The sequence below is a fragment of the Pleuronectes platessa genome, chromosome 5, assembly GCF_947347685.1.
Source record: "Pleuronectes platessa chromosome 5, fPlePla1.1, whole genome shotgun sequence".
Taxonomy (NCBI): Eukaryota; Metazoa; Chordata; class Actinopteri; order Pleuronectiformes; family Pleuronectidae; genus Pleuronectes; species Pleuronectes platessa.
This window is the reverse complement of record NC_070630.1, coordinates 18765944-18789743: the sequence shown is the minus strand read 5'-3', so window position 1 is coordinate 18789743 and position 23800 is coordinate 18765944. Positions and strand designations below refer to the sequence as shown.

Sequence of the window (23800 nt, the reverse complement as noted above, 5' to 3'; positions counted from 1 at the left end):
CTGACACGTGACACATCCCGGAAGTTGGTGACGTCGCAGAACAACAAAGATGGCAGGACTAGGAAGCAGCAACTACTGGGAAGGTATGAGAGCGACATTAGACTCATTTTAAACACGACACTCTGTACAACAACACACGGGACACATTTCCTGCTTTAAACAGCCTGTTGGTGAGCGCAGCTGCTGACATGTTATTCCCATACGCCAGTGGTTTAAACACGTACATCGCTACAACGGCCGGCGAAGCTAACAGTGGCTAACTCAACGCCGTTTAAGTTAATGGTTTAATCAGCGTGGCCTCGCTTTCCGCCATGAACCAGCTCGGCACATGTCGAGTTAACGTGACAAATGTTTAAGTCATAAGATGTTAATGAACAGAAACTGCTTTGAACTGTTTTGTTTAAGAAGAGAATTGTTTCATCTTCTTGCTTTCATTCAAGTTAGTGAGACTGTTCGTTATGGTGGAAGAAATTAACACTAGACGATATGACCAAATACCATAAATATATATATCGATAATTATGACGATAAACGCCTCTAGGCTGATTTTTGCTCTGAGTAAATGTTGTGGTTTTAAACTCTGATGTTTGGGCAGAGAAAGACAAACTCTAGCCAGCAAAACCTTTTACAAATCTTAGGTAGATCAAATATGTTATATCACTTCACTGTGCGAAAATAATGTACAAGTTATGTATCGATATGTATATTAAACCTTTGTTATGTTGCCATTGATGACAATTATGTTGCAATAACTGTTGATATTGTTTTAGTACAGAGTCTTAGAAGAAAAATCACATATTTTACTTAAGTAGAAAAAATCCTACCACACTATAAAAACCCTAATGTGACACGAGGCAAATTATTACAGTAACCCAGTGAAGAACAGCTAGAAAAACACAACGAACATAACAAATCTGGACACGTTTAGTAACTAGAAGTAAAAGAAGCAAAACCAATACCATATAGAGAATAAAGAAAAAGGAGACACCGTATAAAATGCATCATTAATACACAGAAATGGAATGAAATAAGTAGGATTGAGTTAATTTGGTTCTATCAGAGATTAACATTTTTTAAACATGATTTGGTAACTTCTGGTCTTTGAGAGCAAGTTTAAGTTTGACCTCTCAGCAAAAAGTGGTTTTACCTGACATTTTCAATGGTAACCAACATATAACCAACATTTTAATTCTATAGGTGACTGCGATGGGAATCATATCGCACATTGTACATATTTTTAGGTGGTTTTATTTACTGTATAACTATACAGTGTATATTGCTTGCATCACCATTATAGCTTTTCCTAAATTATGATATAAAAAGTAACTAGCAACTACAGTGACAAAATACATGTAGAGCAGAGACGTACAACATTTTCAACTGAATTGTTGCAGAGATGAAGTGTTAAGTTGCATCAAATACAAATTTAGTAAACGCACATGGTTACTTTTTTTGTTTGTGTCTGTGTTTCAGACCTGCGAAAGCAGGCCCGACAGTTGGAGAATGAACTTGACCAGAAGTTGGTCTCCTTCAGTAAACTGTGCACCAGCTACAGCAGCTCCAGAGACGGACGTCGATTAGACACGTGAGTTAGTCTTCTGTTGTTTCCAACAGTTTTAGACTAGTGTCTGTTTAGGTTCACAGTCATACATGGTTTGAGATATTCTAATGTAGTAAGGAAATGATTTATATAATATTCCTTCACACAGACATTATTACAACATTTAGTTAAGAAATTTAAAGATCATGAACGGGGAAGGATTTGGATATAGTGGTGGAAGTTTGCTATCACAGTTAAGTGTTGTAAAGCAGATAACAATGTTAGTTTCCCACTTTAATGTCAAACCTATTTTGTATGCTATTTGATTGGTGTTGATAATTGTTTATCAACAAGCATTACACTTTTCAGATTAAGTTTTTGTGCTAATCTTTACTTAAGTTTAGGAGTGTATCTAATATTAAGTGAAACAACCCGAATCAGTCATCTTTATAACTGTTTCAACACATAAAAACTGTACAATGTTTTAAAAATTATTTCATGCAAATAGCTTCTTTTCTTTGATTGACTCCTCAAGGTCGGACACCACCCCACTACTGAACAACTCTACCCAGGACAGGATGTTTGACACCATGTCAGTGGAGATTGAACAGCTGCTGGCCAAAGTAAGTAAATTCTCCAGGGCCAATAGAAAGATGGTAGCAAGAGATGCACTGGATTTATGTCAAGGTTCTTGTCTTTCAACGAGGAGAAAAGCAAACTGCAGACTCTGCTTCTTTATTTGGCCTAACATTGGACCCAGAATGATTTAATATAATTGAGTTCAACCTAGAACTCTACACTTTTCTGTTTCTCCTGGAGCAGTTTAAAGGCAAAAGAGTAGAATCTAATGGTTCAGTGTAATTTCTTAAGGTAATGTGGCAAATAGAATCGTCTGAATATTTAAAATGAAAGACTTTCCTTTGATAATATATATTACATCCTCAATTTAGAAAAATGTTAATATAGCACACACAGTTTTATTTATGTTTTGCATATGCACCATATTGTTATCTTTTCCATCCTTGTGGCTATCCATTCATTCTCCGTCCCTCTGTCAGTTAACTGCAGTGAATGACAAGATGGCGGAGTACACCAATGCCCCAGGAACGTCTTCTCTCAATGCCGCACTCATGCACACGCTTCAGAGACACAGAGACATCCTACAGGTTTGGCCTCAGACTCCTTTCAAATTTGACTACAATCCTTCTATTTTCAAAACTCGTATGTGCCAAAAATTTGCACTTTTTATTTTCTGTAAAAAAATATTTTAACATGGATACTTAACCTTGTTTTGTATTTTTGGTTTCACCCGAGAGTGTTCTTCTGCATGCTCTTCATTTTCATGTTTGCTTAATTCTCAGGATTACACACAAGAATTTCACAAAACTAAAGGAAACTTTTTGGCCATACGAGAGAGAGAGGACCTGCTCGGCTCCGTCAGGAAAGATATTGAGTAAGTAGTCACCCACACCAGCATATGGGTGGGTGGGGGGGGGGAATGGATGGATGATATATGCATTTTCACATCATTTACTTTTGTTTAAAAACACTTCACAGGCTGTTGTGTTGTGTACACTCATACATTAGTTAGAAGAAGGTAAAACAAGTTTGTTTACTGATGAAGTGAGTGATATGTCCTTAAGTCATCCTCACATTTTTGGGAACTAATGAACACACTGGTAAAACAAGACTGAAAGGGAATGGATTTGAATCAATTTTCTGATCCACCCTGAACCATGTGATATTGTAACAATGTTTGACAGGGTACCAGTTGGACGTCTGCAGACGGTTCTCAGTTGCCGCTAGTCTAGATGACTGAGCTACTTTTACATCAATATTTTCTCTGACAGTTTACAGTTTTTACATTTCACTCTATATTTTATTATTATTTATGGAGTAAATCTGTAGCAGTTTGAGTCAATTCTTGGCTGTTTGACAGCTTCCCTCCTCAGTTAATTTCTGTAGTGAAGATGTCTGGAGACACCAAAAAGTCCCTTTTACTTGTCATGATTTGATTTGCTCTGTGGCAGCAGAACATGTTACACCAACCTTCGGTTTGATCTGGACTGAACAAACACAGACAGACTCTCTACAGACCGACTTGAAAACATTAACCAGCCTGGCAGCTTTACGGCTACAAACGACCCATTATGCATAACTGCAAAGGACAATAGTTCCACTGGTACTTGAACTTTGCTCAAAAAGAGTATCCATTGTAATTAATAAACACATAATTCTTCGCTTGTGAAATAAAAGACAACCCCCATTTTTTTCTCATTTGGAAAATATATTGTCTAATATTGAATCCAATATAAAATCCTCACTCTCCAGAATATAAGAAAACTGTCCGCAGAGTTTTCCGTTTATTCAGTTTAGGCACTGCATCTCGTGACGGTTGGTAAAAAGCTGTTAGTGGCCGTGGAAGAATACAAACTAAAGTATTATTCATAGTGGTGCTGTGTTGTAAACCTTATTCCTTAGAGGGACAGTTGAACCTTGACTTCCACTTGGCACACTCCTGAAAAATGTTGGCTATTAAAACTGGAGAAGAGTTATGTTCTCGCTGGCCTTGTGTTGAGAAAGTGTGTCCTCTCCTCAGATTGGCTCAGTTGTGAGTCAGTGTATTGAAATGAGATGGAAGCTCCCCCAGACCATGACTCTTGTCGTTTTTTTGTAATGGCTTATTGATCTATAAGACACAGTGGAGAGTTAACGTTGAGGACTGCAGGATTCCTATTGATTCCCCTCCATCCATCCTTTATGCAAATGGTATGCGGCTGCCTCATGAAGGCACACACGTTCCACAGACCTCACAGTCACTGTATTAGATCATTATTTCTGATTAGACTCACATTACGCAACATTAAAATGGAGCTGAACCCCTAGTGTCTTTGTTTAATGGTAGCTTGTAAGGCTTTTCACTGAATAAAATTGTCCTAGTTTTTTTACTGATAAAATGCTATATTAATATGTGGTCATTGATGAATATGCACATTGATGATTTTTGAGATATACATGCTGCTCCTTTGCCCACATTGACTAAAGTGCCTCTTTAGAATATTGTCTTCATATTGTAGAACTACTGGTATTATTGTTGCTTTTTTTGTAGTTGCTGCAGCCATCTTGTCCTATATTCTAAAATAATTACATATTCTAAAATTATTACATCCACCGAGGAGATTATTATTTTTCATGGACATCGTTGATAAAAAAAAACATACATGCTTATATGGCTAGTATGTATGCTTGTGTGCAGTTTGGTGCAAATACCAATACAAATCTGGATCTAGTGCATTAACATGTGGGTTTATAAAGGGACTGTTTGGCCTTGGCAGGGTTATGAACTTTAGTGAGTCCCATTCTTGTTATTAGTATAATAGTAAGTTAGATCCCATTAACACCACGTTTAAGGAATGATCATGTTGTTGTATCCGTATTTATTTATTTGTGCTGGCAACTTCTGTGGCTTGAGGCATTATGTTTTCAGGTTGTCAGTTTTATCCACTCAAAGATGAACTGATTGTAATTTTGTCGTTTAAGGTCCTGGTCACTGTTACCTCACTTTTTACGCTATAACTGAAGAATCTTTTAAACCAACTTCTATCATCACACGGCAGACCATTATCTTTTGATAATTCAAATTCAGGCTGTACCCAAGCAAACACATTCTAACTTTGCATCTACTCAGTAACATCCCATGAGGTCAGTGCTACATGGAACAGTTCACTCAATCTTCTCATTAAATAACACTGGTAAGGAGTTTCACTGACCCCTCTAATCGGCTGAGTGCTGATGATTGTAATGCATAGAAATGACCCAGTGTTGTTGGCCCTGTGCTCAGCCTAATGATGACTAATGTGCCCGGGGGCTGCTAATGAGAGAAGCACCTGAGCTCATATGTGAGAGAATTACAATGGCTGCTGTTAGGGCAAAGTGCAATGTGTCGAGTCATGATTTACTTGAGACGGTTTCTCCTGAAAAGCAATATGCACCCAATCCTCCCCCTTTCACCTTCTGCTGGGGAAAGATGAGAATTTGAAAACACATGAAAGCCACTTGAAATGTTTGATTGTTATCATCATTTTCTTATTGTTATTGCTGTTATGCAACTCATTAGAAAGAAATAGGTATCACTAACACAGTTTTTTCCCATTTCTTGTGATTGAGAAAATCAATCAATGATAAATCCTCTCATTTTACTGTGCACATTACTCACAATTGTAAAATAGTTATCATGAGATAAATGAAAACTACAAATTTAACGTCCCAAAATCAAGAAGCAGGGATTCAATGTTAAAAATGTTAAGTCTGAGACCAGTCAGTTTTTGGCATGAGCAGTGTAGCTTAGGACTTCCATCATAACAGCAGCATAACAATTAAATTCAGTATACTTGTGTCCATTATAATACACTACAGCCTAAATTGTGTTTGAAAAGCAAAACGATATAGCCAGTTCAAATATGTGTCGACCTACACCCAGTTTTTAAATCTGCCGTTGATAAAGTAATGTGTTTGTCAGCCAGGGCTGAACCTTTTCTCCTTTTCGTCAGGTAGAGGGCAGTAGAGATCTTGGGCATGGAGTAGACTTCAGGAAGCTGTTCGTTGTAGATGTTTATTAAAGTTGTTTACAATGCACACAAAAAAATCATTAACAATTCAAACAAATAGTGAACATCGTATAATTTCCCCCAAATTTGAGATATGCTACAACGTATTATTTTATTGATATCGTGCAAAGAGGGCTCTGTCAACAAAACATTCACGCACACACGTATACATTTCTTGTGCCATTAATAACAGTTCTATAGAGCTGAGCTCAGACCTATTGCTCCCTCTGTTCATGCTCTTATTTTAAATGTCAGCAACAAAAATGACAGCCAACCTGTGATTTACATTTGTGCCCTTTTAAAAAGCCTTCTTGGAGTGAGGAAGCTGTCACTACAGGCAATTCTAGGCCCACAAAAGCAGCATCCCTGTCGGGGGGGCAGCCATGCAGCCCGGGCTGAAGGCAGCCACTGTGGAGTGTGCTGTGTGTGCACTGAATATAGTATTTCCACTCAGTGGCTATGAATGGTGCACTGGGGATGAAGTAGGCACATTTGCTCTTGGACCGCTTGGAGTTAGCTGGGTGGGGTAGGATGTTAATGGTATATGTGTGTGCAGACTCTTATCTTACACAGGTCCCCCTCCTCCCCTGTTCTCTATCTCGTTCTCTCCCAGCATCAGGGTGGGGCTGTTAAATGACCAGAAACCCAGGAGAGAGCTGGGAGTCAGCTGTTCATGGATGCTGAGAGCTAGAGTTGCATGAAAGACTTAAAGAGACTGGGTGGCGCAATGTGTTTACTCTGTGAGTGGTGTAACAAGCCATCCATTAACTTTGACTGCTTTGCTACAAATCGCTTGTATTCTTTTATTAACCTGGGGTTGTGTGGTGCTGTCAATTTGTGGATACAATCAGTTGTCTCTTACAAAGATAATGTAATCAATGGTTTATTAACCACTCTATGCTCCCCCTCTCTCACTCTGAAACATCTAACAGATGTGGTGCCCATTTACAATTGTCATACGGATGCTTGAAATATTTTTTTATAATTATTATTTTACTCTGAATAATGGGCAATTTAATGGTTCTTTGTCTAATCAGTGGTTCTGCTCTCCATATAAATTATTTATGGCTGTTTAAATCCTTCAATTAAAGTGGGTAGTTGGTGAGTTGAAGGGGGGTTAGGAGGCCAAGTGAGAGTGAGTAACCCAGCTTGTTTAGCTCAGTCCAAGCTCAGTATGGCATTTTTTAGCAGGGTGGCAACATGCTGAGCTGTGATCTTTTTTTTTTTGGTGGACATTTTCCTTGCTGACACTTAACAAGGGAGAACTAGGCTGTCTTGCTATGGCTCTGCTCAACAACAGGATGACTCTGCCCATCCAAGACGTATTTTTGCAGTTTGCTTATAGGTTCAACATATGTGGTTAGCCAGGTGACTAGAAGGAACCTCTGCTTTGTACGGCTTTCACTATGTTGGCAGCTCCTGCTGTCTATTCCCCTCTTACTACCTCCTCTTGCTCTCAACCAACACACAATGCTTGTGTTGTTTTCTATTCTGCTCGACAGCAGCCATTCTGGTGCTGTATTTGCTGTGTTAAGTTACACATAATGCAAACTGAATACGTCCTGTTGCTGCTGCTTCATTTTAAAAGCTTTCCACTGTTGAACCACAGGAGGCTTTTACTGTAAAGCAAGTAAAGGGATTGCTTTCCTATTGGCGCCGTCTGCCATATGATAGAGGCTTCTAGAGGCAGAGCTAATTAAAAATAATTTGTATGGTTTTTTAAACAAGGATAAATCTGAAGGCTGGTAAAATTATTAATAGGAAAGGAAAAAATACATATGGAAACCCAAATCCGTTGTCAATTTTGGGATCATATTGGGTCCTTTGAACACTTAATAAAAATAAAACGATGTGAGGAGTTTGAAGGGAAAAAGCCATGAAATGTGACTCTGATGGCACACTGCTTGTGAAAACACCAAAAAGGTCCTTAAAAAGTGTGTTGTATTTTAAAAGTCCACTGTATTATTAATTGTGTACAATTTTCAGACAGGAAAGTAGAGATGTCTAATTACTAGGGGAGTAGAAAGAGCAATCTTTTCGGTTACAGTGTAGTGGAATGGAGGTATAAAATGGCATGAAATGGAATTACTCCAGTTAACTCAAAATGATACTTAAGTACAGCTTTTTAGTAAAAGCAAGGCATTGATACATTTACATCCACATAAAGCGTTTTTGTGAACAGACATGTCAGAGTTTTGAATCCCTTTTTTGACTGTTGATGATATGACCAGTCAATAGCACCAAACATATTGTAACACTCAAGTTCAAGGCTGTCAACTGTCAGCTCGATCCGTCAGAACACTAAGACTCTAGTTGAAAGTGTTTGAGCTGTGGCTCTGAAGTCTGGGTCTATGCAATGTTTTTGAACTTGATGACATAACAAGGACTTGCCTCCTCGTCATTGCGCAAATGTTGTTATCACTTTCTTTTATCTTTCTTAACTTTGACTACAAAGCAGAGAACCTGGTTTAATGAAATGGGGGAAAAAAGAACAAGGGAACTTGACAATAAATGCAAAATTACTGAGCCTGTAGTGGAAATGTTTGCCAGAGTAGTAAAGTGCATACATACAAATCTGTTTGTTCAGTAGGATATCAGATGTTAAAATGAAAGATCACATCAAGATATTTGTCCTTTCTTAGTAGGGGAGAGCGGGGTAATGTGGGACATTTTTTACATTTGCTCCCCTCTAGGCGAGCTAAAATGATATATTAGTAAAATTTACACATTTCCCATTAATTCAGGATGTTTTCTAGGAATGGAAATGATCAGAATGTCTTCAGGACAAAGGGCAGTGAAAATATTATTGTTTTAAAACTACCATAACAACACATGTTGTAATAGTTAAAATCCTGTCAGCTAGATTGACAACCACTAATATCGGACTAGTAACAGAATCATGGGGATTGGTCATTTAAGCACATTTATGATTATTATGATTCATGTGATCTCTTGCACACCCTAGCTTACCTGCACATTGTTTCTCTGTCCAATTGGTAGGGACAGGGATATTGATTTTCTCTGCGTATTCAAATGCCAGTTCACAGCACTTAACTGGAGCAAGGCCATGGAACTGGTCAGCTAGTTGTTTCAAGTGTATCGCAAGCTCCTCCTCCATCTCATCTGTGAATATTCTCTTTACCTCTGCTACTGCACCCCAGGCTACTGATTTTACTTTCCCTTTCTGTTTTTTCTTTATGAATCTTTTGAGGGTTGTCTTATCAATATTTCTATCCCTTCCAGCTTTTCTTAAGGACTTCTTTCCTTGCATGACCTCAGCCGCTGCACTTTCCATCTCTGCGAGGGGTGTTTGGCCCCAGGTTTTCTTCCTGGTGTATAGTTTCTTGGCATGATGGCTTTTCTACAATGTTTATGACATTAAAAATAAAACATATATAATGTAATATAACACTAAAATATGTTTAAGACTAAACTTAACTTGTGCTTCATGGTGGGGTAAAGTGAGACACTGTCCCACTTTACCCCACTGCATTTGTCTCACTTTACCCCACAGCCACCGTTTTAGAAAAAACAACATCTCTTAGCAATTCAGGCTAATCTTCAGCTAGCATCAATCACATGGTTTTATATGTTGGAAGTTCACCAACATGTATGATATAATTTTTTCTAACTGATTCAATTTGTTTTGACACAACAGTTGATTAAGTTCAAAGCACGGAAATTTACTTTTACATGCAAAAACCAAATTTTTGTGAAAAACATACTTTCCACAGCACCAGCACCAACTTCTCCTTCATGGCAAGGGGGGGATGGGAGGGGCTTGAAAACATAATGGTCAAATGAACACAAATGTGTTCCGTTGCCTAGATACAGGGGGTGTTTCAAATCACCCGATGTCCCACATTATCCCGCTCTCCCCTATCTCAGAAATTTTCCTATTTTATAATAATGTATCTGCTTTCCTTTTCCAGGACCTATAAGAGCGGATCCGGGGTCAACAACAGAAGAACAGAGCTGTTTCTAAAGGAGCACGAACACCTGAGAAAGTAAGACTCATTGGTTCAGCTTTATCAATCACATAAGTTAAACAACGCTGGTAATTGTAGAAACCATTGTTGTTGCTGATATTGCTTTATAAGCTCTCACACTCCTCAGTACTTCTTGTATGCTTTTACTTTCAAACGTTTTCATCATGTTGCATTCATTTACCTAGAGCTTGATGTATAATTCAGCATAGATAAAATAGAGTTGATTGTATGTGAGTGGTGTCTTGGGTAGTTATAACTAAAACCCTTTGTGCTGTGCTTATCAGAAAGAATCAGGAGGGACAGGTTTGGGGTGGTGGGGTCTTAAGAAGCACCCTTTTCTCCTCTGTGACATGACTTTGCTTCTAAAGTGGCAAAAAGTTCTGCTTACTTCTTCGTACTGACACAGTAGGTCAAACCGTGATCTGCCAGCAGCCTAATTAGTGTCCTTCTATCATTTGGCTGACTCTCAAGCACTGCCGAACAACATGAGGTGGGGAAGTTTGTGAAATCTGTGTGTGTGTGTACCTGTGTGTGAGAAGCACCCCACGTGGAAAGAAAAATTAAATGTCAGCAGGGCACACACTGGCACAACGAAAACACCAGAAACTTGAGATTTTAACATTGCACATGTTCGAGCATCCCATCTTATAATGTGGATATAAAACAGAGTGATTGATTCTCTATGTGGGTAAATGTTTGTTTTCTGTTTCAACCTCTCAGAGGAATAACACACATCTCACAGCACTCATCTCATTTAGAAACAGGCTTTACCTTCTCTGACATGACTCATGTTTATCCCTCAATTAAGATGCTTTTAGAGTGACTTGTGCACTGTATAGAGCTAACTCAAAAACACAAACACCTGAACAATACAAACACACAATTCAGTCTAATAAAATAACTACAGACCAAGAGCAATATTTAAAATGTTAAGTCTTATCAGTTAATCCCTGAGTCCAATGGAATAGTTTTACCAAATATAAAGAGTTTTGGAGATATTCTATCTCTGACCACTAAATGTTACCAGCGTGTTTTTTTCAAATTTCCAATTTCCAATCAGAGTAAGATTCTTAATGTGGCAGCCCTCATCAAACTCAGGGTTGTGGCCACAGGGTAGGCAAAGCATGTAATCGCTGTGGCCCCAAGCTGTGAGGGGTACCATGAGAACAGCTGATCCACAGCAGCAAACATTTTGGGGGAACCTCTGTAAATTCTATGATTGGCTATGGGCAGGAGACTGTCCCCTAATGTGGCCCCATGCCACCATAGCTTTTTACCCAAACCTTTAACATTTTTAGAGGCTTCGTTGAAGAAAGTGTGCGTCATGTTTCATGTGTCATATATTTTCAGTCAGTCAGTTTTGGTTTGGTGTAGGGCCGCCCCAGGTCCCTTTCTCCTGAGGCACCCAAAGTGTCTTGAAAGGCTCCTGTTCAAACTGAACATGAAGTGAGAACGTTGTTGCAGGCAGCTGCATCACCAGCTATTAGGCTCTCGTGCCACTCCAGCAGATTTGATCAGGATATTGATAATGAAATTATTTAATTAAAACACAAACCATATTAAAGGGCTTCCCCACAACAATGACAATGACGGAAGGGGATAGATGGGATTGGAGATAAAGATCAAGTTACGCTTGATTGATCCTATTAGAGCCATAAAACAGGAAAGAGGGCCCGAGAAGTAAAGGGCATGTGTTAGTGGTCAGAGCAGTGGGTTGAAGTCTCACTTGAGGCAGAGCATGGATAGTCGATGAAGACTAGAAATCTGGGTTAAAATGCTCTTCATCATCTTCAGACTGTGATGGGTCTCTTTAAAAACAAGAAGATTTAAGGAAATGCATTTTGAATGATGAGACATACTTTAAGTGAACTTACATTATCTGTTTGTGTCTAGAAAGAGTTTTGTTCTTTTTATTCTATTTAACACTCTGGTCATGTTATAGAGAGCTTGTCATTTTGTAGCTCAGCATGCAAATTCACTCTGCATTTTTGAAAAAGAGAAGATCCGCACACTTAATGGTCCTCTCAAAGGATTTATTTGCCAGTGACGTTTCTAGCCCGAAGGATCATTTTCAAGCGTGTGTGGATTTTCAAATAGTTAAATTTTTTCTTGATCCAGCAACCACTGAAAGATTTGGTTGTTTGGTTTTTCGGGGGAGAATGTAATGAATGAGCAATGCACATTTGCATAAGAAGTGTAGAGACTGTGTGTGTGTGCTAGAGTCTATGATATATTGGCATGTGATGGTACCAGCATGGCCAGGCTCATCAGACCGATAAGACTGATCACTTCTAAACAAACAAACCAAAAAGAGACAACGCTGCCAGTTAATCTACAACTGACTGAGGTGGTTGGCCTGTTTGCCAACTTGCTTTCATTCTCAGGAGAACCTAATCAGACAGATGCCGGGGTTGATTTTTCAAATGCCTACTCTCTTGCTGGTACTGATGATCTTTGTGTGGTCACAGCTCCCTAAATATTAGATTGAAAAGCTGTCTTGTTAGTTATGAGGGTATACAAGAGTTACAATTAAAAATCAAGGTCTGAATCGAATCATGGATTTGTAGAATGCTTGACACAGTTTAGCTTTTTGAACAACTAAGTGTTGTTGATGCTTTTCTCAGTGTGATATCTGTCTCTCTCTACATCCTAGTATCTATTTTTCCATCTCTTTAGGCCATAAAGGTCAGTGTTCATGAATAAACTAGAGGGAGGGAGGGGAAAGTCCATTAAATGTTCATGCTGGACCAGCTCTAATGGCGGTTGCCACCTAGATAAGGACTTCCTGTCAAACAGACACAGTGAAGTGAAGGGAATATACACTTCACATTGAAATATATTCCCTTGCATTTCATGTTGTGTTGGCTCTTTGTTTTTATTTGTCATCAAGAGCTAATGCCTGGTTTACAACTGAAGTTTGTAATTGTCCTTCAGAGGCAACTCCTCTTCCTCATGGCTCTGCATATTCATGAAGTGGAGTCATTGGACAACAACCAACAGTGTCCAAATTCCTAAGCAGTGCTTGGACCCTATCTGCTTGTAGTTTATGTTTCATTTTAGCTGTCATGATCAAAATTATCCTCTGCTTTTGTGTGTTTCTGCAAGTATTGTACATCTATACTCAGGGCACCTAATGGCCACATCTGACAACATTTTAAATAAGCAGTAGCTTTGGAGAAGGTGTCTGTCAGATCCAGTTGATTGTTAAAACAGTTGTTGCCGACCTAAATATTTGAAATGCTGAAATGGCCAGAGTGCTCAAGTGCTGCCTTGAGCTCTCAGACTGACCAAAGCTGAGTTTGGTCTCAGTTTGGAAGTTTTAGCGGTTCAGTTTGAAGTTTACATAATATGAATTTCAGAGTGTTGGGAGCATTTTATATCTGAATAATTTCTCTGCTTCACTCCTGCCAATAAAGACGGAAAATGTAAGCCACTAAGCCAGCTGACAAAGAGGTCCGAACTTTAGAGTACTTTGAGTGGCACAATTTCCGTTGAGTGCATAAACCATGTTCAATGATTAGCTTGTATGTGGCAATCTATAATGATCTATTGAACTGCTTTTTCCTGAGAGGAAATTATCAAGATTGAGATTGAGACCTTATCATCATCTAGTTCCAGTGAAGGAAGGGGCCTTTTTATAATTGACTCCAGTGGGTTTAAAGTGTTTTGCTGTTCATTTATATTCACTGATTGAGCTCTGGGTGCTCAGTGTTTTATCTGCTGAAGGGTCTCCTCTTTGAACAATGGTCATCTGTGAGCATTAGCAAAATGTTCTATATAACCTTAGTGTTTTTTCCCTGCTGTCGCTTCAAGTGTGTGACAGCCCTAACAGCAGAACTGTCAAAGCCAAACTGGAGAAAGAGCTCCTGTCGATGAGAGCACATGCTATTCAATTAAATATGAACCTTCTCTAAACAATATTGTCATGCAGGTTTTCGTTATCCTGTTACTTTTGTGTCTTTTATTACCTGAATGTTGCTGCTATCTGTTGTGTGCTAACTCTGGCTCACAATCATGATGAGTGTGATCAGGATGAAGGTTTTTAAATATCTGCTTTTCTTCTTTAAAATGGAACATTTTCAAAAACATAGCTTCCCAGTTCACTAGTTATCACAGGTTGTCTTTTCACTTCAGTCCATTATTTGCATCTCTAGGGAAGAAGTCTTCCATGAAGGTTGGTGAAAAGCAGCTTTACTTTAATATGATTCTCATCTCCTTATAACTGACACAGTTTGCTGTCTGTAAGGGGTTTTCTGCTTGCATGACAGTTATTAATGTTTCAGTTTACGTCGTTGATTGCATTACTCTGAGTTTTTTTTTTTTTTTTCAGAATACCAATTAAATTGTGTAATAATTGAGTCAGCAGGAAACAAAGAAGTAATTTGTTTCTATGAGTGCTACTTGCATAACACCAATGCAGGCATTTTGCCACTAGTTGTGGAATTTCTGACAGCAAACAGAAAATGGCCACATGCATGTGGAAGTATTAAACAGTTGAAAAAGCAAAGAAGCTTCATATTGGGAGAGGCTATTAGCTTGGAGCTTATTAACAATTTAATGACTGCAGCAAAAACACCTCTGACCAGGGGAAACGGCAGGAACCCACTCATGCACATATTCATGAAAGTGACAGTGCTTCTGCTGCGGCTTGATGATTGACGGAACAAAACATAAATCCTTTCCCCCCCATCCCCACCCCGCTTGTAAAACTTCCATGAATCAAGGCTCACCTCAGCTCACACCCACTCTTCTTTTCACTCCTCAGCTCATGGTTTACAAGGTGAACAATGTTGGCAGACAGACAGTTAAAGGTTTTGTTATCTCTTTCAGTTATATGTCAGTCCACCACTGTGTTATTTTATTCTTTGAACATTTAAGACAGTTGTCTGGTAGTTGCTTTTTTTCTAATAAAGAGATAAAGCCGCTATTAGCGTACTGTTAGTTACTATGGGCCTTATAGTTAAATAAACATAAATTGTAGATTTTGCATTACTAACATTTAGGGACACTCAAAGTGATTACATCACAACAGCGTTGAAAATGTAATGTCCTCTGAGAGATCAGATGGTCTTGATCTCCCGTCTGAATAATCTAGAATTGATGACCCACAGTCAAGTTGGGTGAGGACCTCTTAATGGTGTTGGATGGTTTTGTAGTGTTGTCCTGAATCAAATATTACAGTGCTCCTTCAATTTAGCTTCTGAGATTATTAGATCTTCCTTGAATTAATCATTTTTGATGAACTAAATCCTAACCTCATACACTATCAAAAATATGAATAGAGGGAATTTCATTTAGTGTATACCTCCGCCAAGGCATCCCATCATATTCGAATATGTCAGATTAATATAAACTGCTGGCTCAGCTCACATCCTTGCCAACAATGCATGTGCATGTGCAGGGCTTAATTTTATGTTTTCCCCTCGCTTAAAAAGAAGATGGCTGCAGGGCAGAGAGGAGTCATACCATTAATCGTGAAGAGACACTCATCCATCTTTATTTACATGTTTAACAAGTTATCTAATAAATGAAGCGATTGAGAAACCCCCCTCTACCTTTTGTTGGCTTCATAAGAACGTAATGAGCTGAACAGAAACCACATATTGGGCATGACAATGAGAATGTGGAACTATGAAATACAATCCCTGCAATTTTGCTTGTTTGGTTTGCTTTTTCCTCTCTAGAACATTATCCAAATTGATTCCAATTAGCGAATAAACTGCTGAGAGCATTGTTGTTTATGAGCAACCTGAGACGTGTGTTTTTCTTGCAGTATTCACTGTTGGTCAGAAGCAAACATCTGACACTCCTTGTTTAATTGTTATGCAAAAGATTAAGCTCCAGAATCTTAGTTTAGTCTAGACTGAGCCAGGAGGAAAATTAAAAATTAAAAAAAACAATTACTCAGTGTTTCATGTAGAAGCTTCACAAAAACCCAAAATTAATTTGACAACTAGCACATGCATACAAAGACGAAACCACACTGGTTGCTAAGATTGAGATGCAGAACCGACATTTACCTTTTTTGTCTGTATCAGTTTCCCTCACGTGATCAGAGCGCTGGGCCACTTAACTCTGTATTGATCACTACCAATCGGAAACTGATATTGACCACTGCCCTCAGGTTGTTTTTTTTCATGTTTTTTTTAACCACACTGCCTCAGATCAGTAGCTAACCAGCCTCCTTCTCTCTCCTCCCCCTCCTCCTCTCTTTACCTATAGCTCCGACCGACTGATGGATGACACAATAAGGTAAGACCCGCCATGTCCTGCACATATTTGCACAGGACAGCCTTTCCTCATTGTCTTATCTACATGCTAAACCCATCTCAAAACACTCAGTGTACACAACATATGCAGCTAACGTGGCCTAGATATATGGATTGTAGGAGTGGACACCTGTAGAAAAATTACCCATTTTATTTCATTCTTCGATAGCCATTATAAATTAATAGTCAGTACAGGGATTTTCCAAATAAAAAAACAAATTTTCCCCATTTGTTTCCTGCATAATTCAATCTTAATATTGTGTTGTGTGTTGTTCCAGTTTCCGAGAAAGTACCTCTTTGCTATGAAAAACTCCCGTAATCCAACTGTGTCCATGAGGCTCAGCAGCCGCTGTTACAGAAATGGCAAACTTGTCAGTTATAGCACTGCTAATCAATACGAACTGAAAATTATTTTCTGTTCCAGTCAGGACAGTATATCTAACCACAGTCCCTGAATTATTTTAGAATGAATCCTGAATCTGAAATATTATCCAACCTTTATAAACATCCTATTATCATCAAGTTTTATTTGAGTTTTTAGGTGTCTTGTTTTGGACCTTGGAATTTTAGCACTTCACTTTTCAATGCCGTAGCACATTGAACTGATGATTCAACTACCAGAGTTTCATTCTCATCAAAAGCTTGGAGCTGAGCCAACCGCTGGTCACTCAATTTAATCTGTGTATAAAATGAACAGGACTCGCTCAACCCTGGATGACAGAGTACTTCTTTTCACCTTATTGATGTTGCTTTGACGTTTAACGTCCTTTGTTAGTTTGTTTCATCCCTGTGTCCTCCCAGCCATTCCCTTTTCAATTTTCATCCCCTGTAAAAACAATGGTACCATGGGTACTGTCTTGAGTAGCCATCTGATTGGTTGATTTTATCATTAAAATGGAGGACAAGTAAAAATGTTTCTCCCCCTTTGTTCCCTTTTCTTTGTTTCCTTAAACTGCTCATTATTCTACAGCCTTCTTTATTTTCTGCAATGTTTTTCTTCATCTTTATGAAACTTTATGCATGAGCTCAAGGGAACGTGGTGTAGAATAGTAAAGTTGTTTAGCAAAGAAATGGTGCAGAGACATATATATTCTGATATTGAATTATTTTAAATTAGACATGATTGTTCTTGTTCAACAGTTTATTGATAATTCAGAGAGACGTTAAAGGAATTGTTTAACTTGTTTATTTATTTGTTTACTGTGCTTTGTCAATGTGACTAGATACTCTTCATGGTGTGTGATTCCCAGATTATAATTCACAGTAGACAAAAAAGATACCCATTTCTTTTGTCATTTATTTCATAGGTAGATGATAAATGGAATGATCATGAAGGTCCAAATTATGTTCCATTCATATTAACATGAAAAGCACTGAGCAACTCATCTGATGGCCCTTTCTTCTGAGGACCACTGTGACAACTCGGAACCTAATCCTCACTTTTCTGTGGTATATACATTTATTAATTTATCTGTAAAAGGGCCTTAATGTCTTAAAGACGTGTCACATGTCGAATACGTATGTTTAAAATAAGTTGTATTTTTAAGAATGTTTTGGAGGAGTGCATAGATTATAATGTCTCCGTATGTTGTGGTTCTGTCACAACAATAGAGATATTAGCTTACTTTAATAAAGCAACAAAAACAATGTTCAACACTGAAACGATAGCTCCACTTGGCTAGAACTACAGCCTGTAGTCGGATAACCTTGTGTTTTCACGGGTTAGGTTACTTAACATGATATTCAATAATTCTGGGACTACGATATTCCTTCATATTTTATTGTACTTGACGAAGGTACTAATTTCATACATTAGGGTCATATATGGGTCTTTAAAGTTGTAAATTTAACTTCTTGAAAACTTCAGAAACCCTGTAATTTGTGATATTCGGTTTAAATATAAATTAATAACTGACTTCCATCAACAGGTTATTTGACAACTTGAGTCTTCATCTCCAGTTTATTTTTAGGCAGCGATCAGTGACTGATCACATGTAACTTTTGTGTGAAGTGAGTCTCTATTCTCCAGCTCTGATTCTCATGAGCTGGTTAACACTGAGATAAAGGCTTGTCCAGGTTGTTGGAGTCAGCAGAGTCATTCTTCCTGACTGAGGAGAACATGATCCCCAAAAGACTGAGCCAGGCCAAGACTGCGGACTGTCCCCTCAGCAACCTCCACCCGCAGGAGATGCCATTACCTCACCCGCTCGCCCCACCCTCCACACACTGCAGATTCTGCCATCTACCGAGTGCACACATACACACTCACACAACTAATGACCCAGAAAACCATCATGTTACAGATTAGAGGAACTGTCCCCTATTGATTGGTTTTAATTGAATTTTTTTTGCAAAAAATTGTCTTCGACAGAAAACACACATCGTCACTGGTCGTTTTTTAGGGACTTTTCATAAACTGGTATTTATTTCCTGAACATGTCCCCTAAACATAGCCACCAATGACCTATAACCCAAATCTAACCAGTTACCCAAAAATCAGGGACTTGGCATTTGCCCCCAATTGGACAAACATTCCCCAGTTAACTCATCTTTAGCTCGACATATGTTCCTTAAGGTAGCCCACTAAACACACACTTGGCCTGTTGCTCATCAACTTCATCATCTAGAAGAGTGAACACTCTGAGGTGATGTCATGTACTTGTTTTGATCAGCCTCCTGTTGGGCTCTGTCACTCAGGGATGGGAGGAGTTTGTCCCATGTCATTGTCACCCTGCTGTTCAGGCGTTACAAAATCCTGTGTGCAGCGAAGAAAACCACTTTTTTATCAACTGTTTGTTGAGCATCACTATTTTGTAGATGTATAGGAAATTATCCAGTGTCCTTACCAAAGATGCAGATTCATGTGTTAACAGATTTTTGGGGAAAATTTGAATTTGTCTTTGTTTAATGCAATTAACAGGTCTCTCCAATGCTTGCTTGAAGTAGAACAGCAACATCTGTCACAGTTGCTGGCATGTGGCATGATAGGTGATTAGAAGTAGTTCTAATCTCAGTATGCATTTTGGCAACAGTTATTTCAAGAAATATATCTAAAGAAACTGTATCAAGCTCTTTATACTAAGTGTTAACTTAAAATTATTGTTATCCCCTCATATATCTTAAAAATACAATGAATGCCTGAATCTCAAGACCTTCTAGGTACATACATGTAGATCAGGTAGATGTGGAATGGTTGTTGGATTGAATTTCCCTCAAATCAAATACTCTGGTAGTGACAGGCTCTGAAGTGGGCTCGATAACTCCTATTGATTATTTAGTGTAACAGATACCACCTAGCCTTAAACCTCTCCTGCCGACTGCCCAACGGAACCTTCCTGCTCTGAAAGTCGCTGAGGCCCCAGTTAGAGATGAAGGTCCAATCAAAGCATTGCTATACCCGTTTAATCGTTTCACACACACACACACACACACACGCACACACACGTTGTAGACCCCCACATAAAGCTGCAGGAGAACATGATGATTCCTCCACTTATAGCATGTAGCCTTTCAGTATCGATCTTAATCAACACAGGAGGATTTTAAGGTCACAAACTACTTAATTCACAAAATAAAAGTGTTAATACGACAGCACAGATTTTTGCCATTCAACTGTTCACACCGAATTCATGTAGTATATCTATGTGCAGCACTTTCTCTATCACACATTAAACATTTTGGCTCAGTATCTTGCCCGATGACAGCACATGGTTTCACCAGGTCTACCTCCTGAGCCACAGCTGTCCTGTAGGCCAAGGTGTTAAATTATGACACATTTTCATCTCACAAGTGATTAGGTTTCATTCTTGTTATACCGGTGCCAAATAATGACATTTCCTGGGCCTCCTTTTTTTTTTTCCTCAAGTGACAGGAGTTTGTTTTCAAATGAATTTACCGTATATGGATAAATCCAACTTCCATTCAGGTGTCGACACCTTTCAAAGATGATGAAGAGAAAAGGGAAACAAGTGTTATAGCAAAGGGTCTGAAATTTATTCTAAAGTCAATGTGAATTTTCAGTTTGCCTAAAGATCTGTATTTCTGTTTTCTCTGTCATCATTGGGTATTTCATTTAAATTGATGAGGGAAAATTATTTTCTGTTTTAGAATAAGGCAGCAACATATCAAAAATGAATATTGTCCAAAGGCACTGTATATTTGAAGTGATTCTGTCTCCTCAGTGACAGTTTAACATTTCAAACATCACAACGTCTGACCCTTTGAACTGACGCTCATTTCTCCTGAAACATCCCCTGGTATAATTGAATTTCCATTAAGTGATTGGCTCATTTGCAGCCAAAGGTAATTCACAGTAATATTGACAGCAACCGCATGTAGGATTGTCACCTCAACTCATCTTCCTCTGCCTTTTTAGTATTGCCATGGCGACCAAGGAGAACATGACCTCCCAGAGGGGATTGCTGAAATCCATACAGAGCAGGGTCAACACATTGGCCAGTATCCTTTATGATGCTTCGAGTGTGTGCATGTTGCGGGGAACCAACCGGAAGATAGCATGCAACAGATCGAGATCAATATGAAACCATAGACTGTTCATTAAGATGTCTTCACTTTCTCCTACTACCCAGAAATGAAAAAAAAATAACAATGAGTGAGGCCTTGTGCTGATGACATCATTTGGAGCCAGAGTCGGGATTGAAGGATGGAATTGTGGTATCAAGGTCTCGCCGATACACGAACGTGACCAGTTGCATGTCGGCCTCAACTGACTATCGTGACTTTCCACCCAGTTTTTATAGCATCAAATAACTAATTCAAACCAAATTACAGGAAAAATTTGCATTTGAACAAACATCAAATACAAACAAATTATATTCAGGTAAGACTTTGTCACATTAGCTTGGTTAAATACCAATTTTTTTAGACTGCATGTGCGTGTAATGAACTTTGATTTGGTTCATTTCTCTTGGGCACTCATAACAAGATCTACCTAAAATGACAGAAACCATATCTTAATAAAAATGTATTTGATATGTGTTCTAACTTTTTTAATTGGCCCATCTTACATCCATTGACATGAAGGAGGTGAACTAATGGCCTATCCTGCAGTCAGCCCCCAGGGGACGATTGAGACATGCTTCGTTTTTGGGGAGCTGTCATGTCTTCCATCTTTAGAAACAGTTTATGATGAAAAGCATTCTTTGTTCAAAGATGTCTTGCTACTCTTGTTTAACAAACAGTATCCACTTTTGAAAAGCGTCCTTGTTCTGTGTATTCTAATTCCAAATTTATATTTATAAATTCAGGTATATACAGTTTCAAGATCTTCCTTAACTTTTGATTCCCAGACCGCTTCCCCACCATTAACAACCTCATCCAGCGAGTCAACCTGCGGAAGAGACGGGACTCTCTCATCCTCGGCTCAGTGATCGGCATCTGCACCATTCTCCTTCTCCTCTACGCTTTTCACTGAAAGCCGGGGCCCAGTGAAAACTTTGAGGAAGCGGGACTGATAAGCTCTTTATAGCGTGGGACCCCTAGGAGACTGAGCTCGGTGACAGGAGGAGCCCTAAAGGCCCCTGAGCAGAAAGACACTCTCTACGTCCAGTTTCGGGACAGATTTGACCAGCATGAACTACTGAACTTGTATTTAGCAGTGGGACAGATGTGGGGGCTGGTGGTTGGGATGCTCTTCTGCCCACAAGGGAACGGAGACCAAAATACAGATTTAGACTAGAGAATCTTATTTTATTGATAAGTCACTTGGAGAGAGAGTCTATGGAGTTGAAGGCGTGAAGACACTTCGTGTGATGCATAATTCTTTTTCACCGGTGAAAGGATTTTTAGTTTATCAGTACTTTTTAATTGATGGAGTGGGATTGATAGTTCATTGTGGGCTGTAAAATGTGAATTAATAAATTATTCATATCATTATGTGCAACACAGTGTGTGACACTAATACAAACAAATCATAAAAAGGTTTTAATATATAATGTGAAATGTGAATTGAGCCTCTCATTTCTGAGTCAGATAAACTGCGAGGATAGCACAGCAGCTATCTTAAAAATTAACATCTACTGCATTTTATATTTAAAAGACATTCTGAAGCCATATTCTGTTTATTTATTATTATTATTATAGAAGACAGGGTTAAACTCTGGATTAAAAACTGACTTTGTTGGTGTGATGTAGAAATATGCCATCCAGGCAGCTGTGTGAGAACCATCAATGTGTCAATCAGTTTGCGACTCGGCCGTAATGCAAACAAAACAGTGTTTACACTTTAAATGACCGACGAGGATAAAATTGGTCACTTGTCATTTCCTTGTTTGATGCTTTGCTCACAAAGGAAACGACTTAATTAATCTGACATTCTTAAAGGAATGAAAACAATTCTTGTTCTGTTTTACAGCACTTTCAGTTTCCCAGAATATCTCACTTGCTTCAGGAGGAGGCCCCTGTGTGTGCTGATGACTAAATGTGGTTCAGACATGTTCGTAGACAGCAGAGGTGCTGGTACACTCAGCTCCTGAATATTTCAGCTGCTCAAACTGAACAGCACCCAAGCAGAACTAAGCACTCGGTCCACTCACTTAGAAAGGTCGAGCTACAGTTACGTAGAGTCTAATCTTTATTCTGAGACAGACGGTCTGGTGCTCTGTGTCTGTGAAGAAAAACAGACAGCTATTTTATGCAATGTTTTTTAAAGTAAACAGCAGGGCTGATGTCTGATGATAGCCTGCATCACTTCCCCAAGAAATATCAGATAAAAGTGGCACACTGTCCCAATTGAAGGGCCGCGTTCTTCGAAGGACACGTTCTATGCTGCCCACGAAGGAGGGGTCTTTGTGGGCCGCTTACACAGCAAAGGCCAAACCCAAATGAGACAGTCTGGTCTACAGAGGATTTCCGTGATCCACGTCACCAGCGTATCCAGCCCTTAATGTTGTTGCTTAGGAACAAAAATACAGTTGGACATTATGTGAACGTTTTATTGCTCCTTGTTTTGATGTTTTTTAACGTGTATCGAAGATGTTCTGTGTATTTTAACCCTGATACTCAAGCATTCGGACATCTCCTTGCTTGCCAGCACCATTACGTCTTGGAAAAAAAGTTCATAATCAAAGCGCAATGAATCATTGGATAGTTTGGTCTGGGACGGATCCACTCGTTGAAGCCTTCTAGATGGGTGACTGTGACACAGTTGGTCTTCAGATACAGCCTCCGGAGGGTTCAGCCCATGAATGGACACCAGGTTAAAGCAACGAAGCTCAGTTTGTTGGCAATATAGTCTACAACTTAGAAGATGCTCTTTACACAGGAAACCCAGACTGAGACTTTACCTTTAATGGTTCGTACTGAGGTTTCCTTACACAGCTATGCTGTGTTGTCAGAGCTGCATCAGTCCACTACACTCTGCAGTGTGTTGAGGGA

At 38.9% G+C, this 23800-nt stretch overlaps 1 protein-coding gene across 1 annotated transcript; it reads left to right on the top strand.

The window, feature by feature from the left end:
* On the top strand, positions 1–22366 carry gosr1 (golgi SNAP receptor complex member 1). Its single transcript, XM_053422629.1, has 9 exons — positions 1–83; positions 1474–1585; positions 2076–2163; positions 2599–2706; positions 2902–2993; positions 10080–10154; positions 16359–16388; positions 20781–20863; positions 21715–22366. The coding sequence occupies exons 1-9, from the start codon at positions 50–52 to the stop codon at positions 21837–21839; spliced, it is 747 nt and encodes a 248-aa protein (XP_053278604.1). The 5' UTR covers positions 1–49; the 3' UTR covers positions 21840–22366.
* Positions 22367–23800: the final 1434 nt, after the last annotated feature.